The sequence below is a fragment of the Ostrea edulis genome, chromosome 3 (genome assembly GCF_947568905.1).
Source record: "Ostrea edulis chromosome 3, xbOstEdul1.1, whole genome shotgun sequence".
Classification (NCBI taxonomy): Eukaryota; Metazoa; Mollusca; class Bivalvia; order Ostreida; family Ostreidae; genus Ostrea; species Ostrea edulis.
The window spans coordinates 33208587-33220796 of record NC_079166.1 but is presented as its reverse complement, the minus strand read 5'-3'; the positions used below and the strand labels follow the sequence as shown (position 1 = coordinate 33220796).

Here is a 12210-nt window from a genome sequence, read left to right as displayed (position 1 = left end):
AACACACACACGGAAAATGATATGGTTACACCAACTAAAAACAGCGCAACAGGTAAAGCAATACAAAAATGAAAAGATTGCCTGATATTTAAAAGATTAAGTTAAGAGGCATTAACTGTTAAATATGTGTGGGGGGGGGGGGGGGGCGTTTTGATCACATTTGATATGCCATAAATTGTTTACAATGAAGAAAAATAGATTTCAGAACCGAAAGAAAAAATCACAAGAGGTTATTGGATTTCTTATGTATTTTCAATATGTCGGTGATGAAAGTTATGTAACATAAAATGATTTAGCCGCTTTGGTAATAATCGGGAAAGATGACTAGCAATTTAAAAGTAAAAAGTCTAAATTTGTCGGGGAAAAAAGTAGCGTTCGATATTGAAAAAAATACCCTAAAGCGCATGCTCTGTGTTGCGATATTTAAAACGAACTCGACAAATGGAAACTCATTGAGAAAGAGTCAAAGGAGTGGTCCACCACAGTATAATGAAGGGGAACCGCGTCTGATAAACATGGTAAGTTTACCTTCTTTAACATCGAATAGAATTAAAGGGAATTTGTTATCATTTGTACAATACATGTGTGTTTATACTGCATATACAGAACTACGTCCAAGATATTTTTAGATATTGTTAATTAATGAACATCTCGCAAAATATGTACCAAGTGCACTAAGGTTAACAGAAAAATGTGTCTAATGGTTACGCTACACACTACGGTATGCTTATTTTGACCGTATGGGTTACCCTTTCAAATGACTTTTTACAATAGCATTTTAGAAATAACTTTTTCGAAATACAGTGTAACTTTTTAGAAATAATTTTTACAATAACACTTTTAAAATAACTTTTTAGAAATAATAATTTTAAGAAAGTGGGATAGGAAACAGGAATAAGGATTATTAACGGAAACAAAAATGTTAAAATGAAATAGTGAAAACAAAACTATAAAATCAGGAACAAAAATGTTAAAATGAAATAGTGAGAGCAAAAATATAAAATCAGAAACAAAAATGTTAAAGATAAAATACGTTAAACCAGATACATGTATATAAATTCAGAAATATAAACAGAAACAAAAATGTTATAATAAAAATATGGAAGTCAAATTGTAATCAAAATAATAAATATTCAAAACGATATTGTTAATAAACGTTAAAACAAAAATTTAGAACGAAAATAGAAAATAGAAACAAAAATGTATGAATAGAATTGCAAAAACAAAAATGCTGAAATATAATTGCAGCACTGATATACCTCCTTATAAAACCGTTCCCTATTACTTATAACATTCGCGGAATCTTAAATCTGACAAATACTAATGGAATACTATTGAAAATTTGCAAAGCGAGTTGTTTATAACCAAACCTGCGTACGTTTCAGTGCGAATATTTCATTGTAAGTGCCAGAATTTAAACTTATGCAATTAGAATTAAACTTCCGGTAACTTCGATAGTGGTTCTATGGAGGTGTATTTCTGCCCCCTACATGCAACATAATTTATGTCAACATACAAGATAATTACAGGTATGGTGACATGTAAGTTACCGATCTTTTTAGGGAATAGTATTCGTTATCGTACATGTAAAATGCTACATGACGGTGTAAGGGGCAGACATATGTCACCATGTGGTTCTTCATCAATCAAAAACCTAGTTTGATATCGATGCGGGACCTACGATTCGTTTGATATCGATGCGGGACCTACGATTCGTTTGATATCGATGCGGGACCTACGATTCGTTTGATATCGATGCGGGACCTACGATTCGTTTCATATCGATGCGGGACCTACGATTCGTTTGATATCGATGCGGGACCTACGATTCGTTTCATATCGATGCGGAACCTACGATTCGTTTGATATCGATGCGGGACCTACGATTCGTTTCATATCGATGCGGGACCTACGATTCGTTTGATATCGATGCGGGACCTACGATTCGTTTCATATCGATGCGGGACCTACGATTCGTTTCATATCGATGCGGAACCTACGATTCGTTTGATATCGATGCGGAACCTACGATTCGTTTGATATCGATGCGGAACCTACATGTACGATTCGTTTGATATCGATGCGGGACCTACGATTCGTTTGATATCGATGCGGGACCTACGATTCGTTTGATATCGATGCGGAACCTACATGTACGATTCGTTTGATATCGATGCGGAACCTACGATTCGAAGTTTCGGGACTTTCACTTCTAATACAAGGTGCTTGCCAAAGGAACATAGCTTCCATCGACTCGGACCTGACCCGCTAAGGGCTGACAAACTCACAATCTGCTCTCACAAAGCAACTATTTCGTCTGAAATTCAGTCCAATATATTGTATGAGTATATATTGTTCATAATCATCTCAATATAACTTAATGTAAAATTTATTTTTCAACAGATTCTTCAACTCCTTTTAATAGTTTTACTATTCTCCGACAAAACAGAAACAGGTGAGGACATTTCCTTCTCATTCTTCCCTATTTGCCATGTAAATTTATCTCTATTCATTTTATTGCTGGTCTGAAGATAATTCTTATGCGATGACATGAATTTAAATTCAGTTTCAGACGATGAATGGACGGCTCCATCATTACAATGGATATTTTGTATTTTATGATTATTTGCTTCTAGCGTATTCTGGTTGCTTTCCGGAGACGCCCACAGCGAGACAGTTAGCTGTGAACCCTGGGAACTATGTACCAGGTAGCCTGACCCCTACAGAATGCGAGCTATCCTGTTCTAAGAAAGGACAAATCCTAGCGGGTCTGACGGCCGGAAATGTATGTTTCTGCGGGATGGCTACGACGCAACCTCAGGCAGCTGACAGCGCATGTGTGGAGACCTGTGCTGGTGATGCTACTCAGAAATGTGGTACCAATGCAGAACCGCCCTACGACAGTGTCTATACCTCCCCCGTGGTTCTCAGTGGCTTTCAAATCTTTCCTGGAGGTAGGGTTTTACAATACAAGTGTTAAGATCTTAAATTCCATAATTTATGAAAAATATATTTATATTTATTAGATTTTGTGGATGACTATCAATTGATAGTATACTTGTACATATGTATTTTGTACGATGTAAGGGTTTTGTACTTAATGCAATTTCATTAGGTAAACGTCAAACTAGAAAACCCTTACACATCAGAGTAAGTATTAAAGAAGTAAATGCCATTTTGAAAATACATGCGCTTCATGAAGCATGCGACCCGAGCGTGAAACATCGCAATGCATAGTATTTTCAAAAATGAAATTTAGTCTCTGTAAATATGTTGTAGATAAACTGGTATGAGCATTCGGATTTGGTTTTAAACTAGTTTTGAAATTAAGTTCTGATATGACTCTTGTTTACTCCAATGCAACAATTATACAGCCGGTTTAAAACTACGACATTGTATTCGATTGACAGGAGTCGATAGTCATCTTCATTAATATGTCTTCTCCTCCTGACCATTGTCAGCGAGCACGTGATTAAATGAAAATTCTTGATTACTAGTCCGTGATTTTCATTAATGAGTTCACTGAAACTAATATAATTTCAAATTTCTTAAGTTACAATACTGAAAAGTTTGATATAAAATTATTAAATATAAAATTGGTACACTTCAAAATTTTTAATACTGACGGTTTCCAAATTGCACTTCTCGCGCTACAGACAGTTGCTTAGTCGTGAAACAAATAAACCGCATCGGGAAGACGTTTTGTATGGTTCGGTGAACTAGCTCTAGCTTAGGAGGAAGCAAACAGTAAACAAGTTTTAGCTAAAATCTGTTTTAAAAACTGGTTTGAGAAATAAATGGAACTTTTACTGAGCTACTTTAAAAAAAAAAAAAACTACCTGTAGTTGGTGTTGAACAAATTCTGCTATGTTTCCCTTCATTTATGAAACTGACGTATTGTAATGTAGTTATTTAAGAAACAAATTTCAATTTTAAAAATACACGAGGGAACGAACTGCAACGTTTCACGCCAGCATATTTCATGAAGCGCGTTAGAGTGCCGGCGTGAAACATGTATTTTCAAAAATAAAATTCATTTCTTCTATTTACACTCTACTTCCATTTCTCTCAGAATTCTCAGTCGTTGATAGAGGTAGTATAGTTTTCAACATTTATACGCGCATTCATCGTCGGAAACCCACGTCGGTCGCACTTCTTTTACCTCCCGTGGGACACAACACCGATATCTTCGCATAACTCATTTAAATGCATGACCTTACGTAACCTATTGAGGACCAATGTGAATCGCCGTAAGTATTCCTCAAACTCTAAGCGTCAATAATAATGGCGGCGCCCATGAAAGTGTGTGTTTTGTTGTGCCACTATCAAAGATCGGGGTTACAGGGGTCTGTCATCAAAAACTTCACTTGAATAGCACAGCTATGCTCTAGAGTGCCTCAACTTTCACCCAATAGCGTGCAGCCTTTGTATGAATAAATTAAATCGGGTATGCAAACTCAACTAGTCAATGGTCACGAAAGTGGACTAGATGAGGGAGGAAAAAGGTAAGATGTTAGATAGGTATGTTTATATTTTCAATGAAATTAATTTCAAAACAAACTGACAAAGAAATTGTAAAGCATCTCGCTGAAAGCTTTGTAACTTGTTGAATTTAAAATAGTTAAAATCTTCGCTTCGAAAGTCATGTTTTTCTATGCTCTAGAACACTGGAAATAGGGTGGGTTTTTTTTTTTTTTTTTTTCATTTCGCATAAAGAATCCGAGATGTGCCTTTCAGCAAAACTATCGGCTTTGTATCCCACGGGAGGTAAAAGAAGTGCGACCGAACGTGGGTTTTCGACGATGACGCGCATTATTCACAATTGCGATGCATTCATGAGGAAATGGCTACCATTACATTTTGTAAAGAACATCGGAAATGTAAATATCAAAGAAATGTATATAAACATAAACGTGTGATTAAGCATCTCATGCCGACCTGTCTAAAGAAATGCACAACTCAAAATATAGAACAAAATGCCGTTCTCTTAATATAGTAAGTACAGGTACAGCAATAAAACTTTGTAGTGTTATGAATGATTAAAACTTGTCACACTATAACATGTGAGAATGGCTAATATGCACAAAAAAACAAAACAAAAAAACAAAAACAAAAAAAACAAACAAACACAAAAACATATAACTATTGATTAGTGATGAGTGGCATAGTATATGTAATAAATGGCGTAAAACCACATACAAAATATTAATTTAATTCTACTACTATTTGTGGTTATCAATTATGCTAATAATGCCAGCATGTATATTGATTACCCATTACTCTGGAACTACCTTGAACTACATGAATATGATCACCGTCAGCTCACCCCCTCCACCCCCCAACCCCCCACCCCCCCCAAAAAAAAACAATTGGGGTCTTATCTGTCACTTTAACACGATAGCCGTTGTTATGGATTCTGTTTGTAACTAGCATTTATTTATAACCACCACAAATTGGCTGGCTTGTAGTCTGGGAAATACTGATACAGGTAAACATAGGCTAGCTTGTATGCCGATAAAAGGTAGGTTGGCACGAAGGCTGTAAAAATACTAATGGTGATATAAATAGAATGGCTTGTACTATGTGAGATATAAATAGACTGGTTGTAATCATTGAAATGTGATGCCGATATAAAAAGATGGGCTTGTAATCTGTGAAATGTGATGCCTATATATATATATCCAAATTGTGTTTTTAAAAAAAATATCACAGTGTCCGGTATAAAATATTAAAAGAAATAGAATAAACAGTACACAAAGTTAAAAATTTAACGCAAGCGCTTTCATTTTATAATCCTCAGGCGTTACATTTTAAAATAGTTTTGAAATGGTTTGACGTCATAAAGGCGTCCTAACAGTTCACGTACATAACGACGTCATAAACGAATGAAGGGAAAAGGATTTTACGTTAAGCATATTATGACGTCATAGATAATAACAGTAAACATATTTTACAGTAAGCTATTGAGAGCCGGTTTTAAAGTCTTAATAAAGTGTCTTTCTTTTTCTCGTCGGGAAATAGTATTTTCTGTATACAGTTTATAAAACGGAAATACACTGAATTGTCCGTGGCCACACACATCTATATGTTCACTAACTTTAATTTTTCTGTATTCGGGTGCTGAAATGTGTTGTTTATGAACTCGTATACGAGTTCGCAGAGTAGTTCCAGTTTCACCGATATAATGTTTTCCACAGCCAGCACATGTTATAACATATTAAATTAAATTTTTGGTGGAGCACGTCATATCTGAATTTACCGTAAATTCCTTGTTGTTAAATTCGAACGAACTGTTTATTCTATTTCTTTTAATATATATATATATATATATATATATATATATATATATATATATATATATATATATATATATATATTGGCTTGTAATCTTTGAAATGTGATACCGATATATATAGACTGGGTTGTAATCTATGAATTGTGATGGCGATATAAATGGGCTGGCTTTAGGGTTAACACGGTTCAGACATTTTGAATTTGGTTCGGTTCAGGAAACAAAACCTTAGTTTTCGGTTTCTCGATTCGGTTTTATTTTGTGTGATGAAATGAATTAACTTAATGAATACAAGAATTATAAAGAGGCCCCTGAAGTAATTGTTTTTCTGTACAAATGCAATCATTAATTTCTAATGCATTTTCTTCAATAAAATGATAAGAAATATTCATTTACAGACGACATTATGTACAAACCGACAGGTAACATTAGCTTTCGAGAGCTTTTTTTTTTATCGACTATAAGCTCTAGGTGTGGTACTGTAACGTAAGACTTATGCACGACACTTACAGTCGTAGTAGTAATGGTTCGTAAACGTGCCAACGCTTGTCGCGACACGGGACCTCCATTTTTAGGATAATATCTAAACGACCCTTGACTCTCAATTTTAAATGCCGAGCGTTTGGCGAAGGAGCAATCACCATCTATGCTTATGTCTCAGGTTTGAGAGTGCCTCCCGGTCACGAAGTGACCGCTCTACCACTGAGCTACCGCGATCCTATTGCATACTTAAACTCGCACTTGGATATTTTACAGACTGTGAGTGCATTGCTTTGTTAAAAACTTCGTCTCCCTCTTTCTTAGAAAATTAAAGTACTCCCACACTTGTCACCATGTTTTGTTTTACTATTACCGATGTTACTTGGACTTTCATTGGTTAGAATGTCATTCATTTGATAAAACTAGCGAACCATAGAGGGTATATCAAACAAAATAGGATATTGTAAAATGTAAACAAAACCGAACCGATATCCGGAAAATATGAACCGAACCTAACCGAATGTGTTTTCACCGCGGTATTTCGTGACTGCACTAGCTGGCTTGTATGCTGATGAAAGGTAGGTCGGCATGTAGGCTGTAAAATAAGATGTCGGTAGAAATATGCTGGTCTGTAATTTGTAAAATATGTTGCCAGTATAAAAAAAAAGTAGTTGGAAGTCTGTAAAATAAAATATCCGCGTCGATACTTAAACTCACATAGGGGTCACAGCAGATCACTGCCAAGTTCTTTTTTTTTTTTTTTTTAAAAGTAGGTCAGTGGACAGGGCCTCTCTTGCATGCACGCAGCTGGTTTCATAAACCTCAAATATACATATATTTAACTTGGATTGAATTATTATTTATATTTGTAGTATTCAAAATTTTAAGAGGAACCGGAGTTCTAATCGATCTCATGTTCAATGTAATATTAGTGTTTTCTTGGCATTTCAAATGATCACTAATGAACTGTTTCAATGGGCGTTTCTTCTCTTCTCTTTTATATTACCATGCCTTAGCACTGCATTCATACTGTGTCTAATTACATATAGCCTTGAAATAACTCTTTGTAGTGAGTAATTGAATTTATCACAATACGGTATGTACCATGACCTGCTTTACGGACCAGGCCTAATTCTGTGAAAACAAAACCGCCGATCAATAAGAATGCATAGCTGTTTGTTTTACCCAGAAGCAAATAGCTTACAGAAAGTTCGTTTTTAAAAAATGTAAATACAACTTTGACATTAATCTAATACTGTTACACAGTCATATTTTGTAATTGGCTTATTGATATCATCATCATTACTATTTTAAGACTGTTCCTTTGGCAAACGCCCGACATGAGAAATAAAAGTTACGAGTTTCGGCGATAATCGGCGATCCCGTATTATTATAGCCGTCGGAACAATGGAGAATCTTCAATGCTTCGGGCCTAAGTGCCATGCAATTTTATTTCTCTTATTTCATATTTTATTATTATCAAAATAATAATAATCATCATTATTGTCATTATTTAGTGTCATCTCAAGTTTTCAAAAGACGACATGCACTGATATATTTTATTTATTTGTCACATGTTTGTAAATAAAGCAATTATTTACTGTATTCAAATTACATATCTATTTTTTATCGATATAACAGACCTGCTGCTGGAAACATATGTTTCTCAGACCCTGTACTTCAATCTGACCACTGGCAACATACAGTCCATTGTGGTAGTTACATCGGACAGTGGTCCGGACTTGGGGCCATTCACGACTCTGTCCGTTTCCATAGTTCCCAGAAGGTCAAGGCCACTACAGATCAAGGCCAAAATCACCGACACGATGTCAGAAGAATTAGACGCAGTCCAAGTATTCAAGGTGCATTTTAATTATACTTTGAATGTTAAATGATATTGACATTGTTCAGTGACCCATAGATATATTTTCACCTTTCGGTCAAAAGGACCGATTTAGATTAAACAAATTATTGTGTATAGATCTGAATGAGAAGATAATAGGCTAGTATACTGCCCATCCAAGTTTAATGTTACTGTTCCACGAACAGGACATCCAACTTTCTTGATCGCTCGTCTCTGGAGTGTTGACCGCGGCGTGATTGAAATTGACACATACACAATGAATTTACGCTCGCTGGCAGACGCTGCAGATGTAAATTTTAAAAACTGCGAGGGAATCAAAAATTTAACGCAGAGAATGAGAAACAGTACCATTAAATCAGGACAAAGGATAGAAGTTTCATTAGATTGGAACAAGGCAATTTAACTTGATACGAATGTCTTCTACATAGGTTCAAAGCAGGATCAAACTGATGACGCTGAATTGTCCAGCTTACGCCATTGGCAATGTTCGATTTGACTGTTTCCTCCAAATGGGCGTCGGTAGCGCCATGACGGTCAATGTTGACATGGACGATGGAACAACATTCCCACTGAATGTCCCAGGTAATAGTACTTCCGTGATGATTTCAAAAGTTTAATTTGACTTATAACTGTGCATTCCCTATCGTAAAATCTGCCTTCCAATAATGTCGACTCATAATCGGAAGCGCGACTTCAATGTCTGTCTCATAATTGCAGAATGTAAAGAGTTTTCCAAAGGTTATGCCCACGGCACCATTTCTGCCACCTCACACCCGGGCGACAATTTGTACTTGTATCCCGATACAATCGTGAGAACGAATGCCACATTGGTAGGATTGGACTACACTGCATCTACTACTGGGAACATTATAGTGCAGGTGCATAAATACTTAGAATTATTAGCGACGTCTAAATCATAAATATTACTATCAACGTATGTTACATTTTATTCTGAAAAGAGAGACTTGATTTAAGATAATATTTGCTCCAAAACTACGAATATCTATCCATTACTTTAGTAGTAGTTTATTGCTATGTTTCGTTGTAGGTGTATCGACCTTCCTGTGGACCAGACTTAACACTGACTTTCTGTCATAAAAGTTACTCGTGTATATCTGTTAACGAGTCCTGTTACAACCAACCAAGAGGGTCCTACTGGAAGACCAAGTGCGGCCCGGGAACAATTTACAGTGTCGCATTTGCAAAGTGTGTCGACATCGCTACAGGAGCTGTAATTGAGAAGCCTCCGATTACTCAATGGGGACAAATGCCAATTCAGTCTTTCGATCTCGTACACGAGTTTACTTTTACCATAAGCGCAACCGGAAGGAACTTTTACACCGTTCCCGACATAGACCTCTTCATCATGGACCCCGCTGACGTCATAGCTATAAAGGAAGACGGTGGTCGATTTGAACTCTTGGAATCCGTTGCAAACTACAAAGAGTTCTATTGGACTGTTGGTGGGGACTGGACAACCCGAGCTACGAACGGATACACCATATCAGGCACTGGTGTTAATATTCTTTCCGCCAGACACGCAGTGCAAGCATATTTTGCGACGCCTGTACGAGCAAAGTTCAGACACACTTACGGGTCTGTTATGGCTGACTACAAGAATATTACTGTAACGACACATAACGCAATCACCCAACCCCCGGTCAGCTCTGTTCATGAAATTGAACTTCAAATTGTGATTGCTGGCGTTAGTATTGACGCTCCTACAACAGGTAAGTACGTGCGATGTAGATTGAAATATAATTTTATTGTTAAAAGTTTATTTCGAAAAAGGCCACAACGATTTTAACAGCATGTTAGATAGTTATACTAGTATTTCGTAAAGCGTTGTACATGTATACGTTTTAAATTTTGTTTCGTCAGACATGCATAAGTTATAAATTTTGTTTCGTCAGACATTGTTTTGATATGTAAGTTAGTGCATAGTCTTTTTATACCCCCCGCAAACGAAGTTTGGGGGGGGTATACTGGAATCACTTTGTTCGTCTGTCCGTCCGTTTGTCCGTAGACGCAATTTGTCCGAAGTTTATTTTTAATACCGCTGGACATATTTCATTCAACCTGTATGCACATCTTTTATATATTATGTAGTTGTGCATCTCCTATTTTCATTGAAATATTTTAACAGTTATAGAAGTTACGCACATTTTCTTTTCATTTTGGGGGTTGCGCACTTTGTCCAGAGTTTAATTCTAATACCGTTGAACAGATCTGATTCAAACTTTATTCTCCCTGGCAATGGGATTCATAGTAAACTGCCTTTATTGCAGCTACTTAGAGTTGTTATACCAGAGGAAAAGATTACAATAATACCAATACTTGAGCTAATGTCATTTATTTACTGACAAAATCAATGACAAAGTAAAGTTGGCATAACATAATGATCTTTAACAAAGTGAATATAAGCTAAAGACTAGAAGAGTTGACCAGGGATTTGCAATCATACAGCCTAAAATGTGCCAAATAGTATTCATTGTTTATATTAAGCATATTTTTAATATTTCATGTACTGCTGTACTGTAGAATATACACTTCTGCATTCACATTGATTGCCCTGTAGATAATGTGAAAATATATCAAATGTGCTTGCATTAAATATTTCCCATCATCTTATATGCCCCGCGGGGGGGGGGGGGGGGGGAGGGGGGGGGTATTAGTCCCATTAGGACAGTTCTAGATTGTACTGAAGTATAATTGTCATATTTTCACTGCATGTCAGAGCCGTGAAGTTTAAAATGCCGTGACTACATTAGATAGGATGGATACCAAAGTTGTAAAGATAACAGTGCGTGGAAACAGATTAAGTTAAAACCATTGAAAATGGCCAGGAGGATTTAAAGACTGTGTGCACTAATTATTGTTCTCAATTTCTTTTCTTCTTTTGTTTTGTACTTTTTCATCTGCGCAAAATCTTGATTTATAACTACATTTTATCAATTTTAGACAATTTGAATTAAAACTGCTGTCCATGATAAACCAAAAAAACTCTATCTGTAAATGATGAGGAAATAAAATGTGATGGACCATTATATTTGGGTTATCCCGATTCCTACTACGATTATAAAGACTTTTCTTAAAAATACCTTTGTCATCGGAAACTTGGACATAGTAAACTTGAAGCAATGTCATCCTCAAATTGTATTGCCCATTGGTATTAAAACTATTCCATATTAACCGAACAAATGCTCTTTTTCAACATTATAAATGAAGACTATATGTACACAGCAGAAAGATTTATCTACACCTACTATAAAACCGGATTGTCTCTCCAGTACTCATCATAAGTATTATGTTAGCGACTGTATAGAAAATTATAGTTCTAATCTATGATACTTGTGTTCTGTAGTATGAAATGGATCAATGTAAACAATCGATATAAAATGGTCCAATGTAAGCAATCAATATAAAATGGTCCAATGTAAACAATCAATATAAAATGGTCCAATGTAAACAATCGATATAAAATGGTCCAATGTAAACAATCGATATAAAATGTTCCAATGTAAACAATCGATATAAAATGGTCCAATGTAAACAATCGATATAAAATGGTTCA

The 12210-nt window shown here is 35.8% G+C and overlaps 1 protein-coding gene across 1 annotated transcript in view; it reads left to right on the top strand.

Moving 5' to 3' along the window:
- The first annotated feature begins 373 nt into the window (after positions 1-373).
- Positions 374-12210, top strand: part of LOC125674222 (uncharacterized) — a 43703-nt gene continuing 31866 nt past the window's right edge. The window contains exons 1-7 of the mRNA XM_048911321.2: positions 374-518; positions 2404-2455; positions 2637-2954; positions 8414-8634; positions 9065-9218; positions 9354-9514; positions 9685-10366. Of these exons, the coding sequence (XP_048767278.2) occupies positions 405-518; positions 2404-2455; positions 2637-2954; positions 8414-8634; positions 9065-9218; positions 9354-9514; positions 9685-10366 (1702 nt within the window). The 5' untranslated portion in view covers positions 374-404. The remainder of the gene's footprint in view (positions 519-2403; positions 2456-2636; positions 2955-8413; positions 8635-9064; positions 9219-9353; positions 9515-9684; positions 10367-12210) is intronic.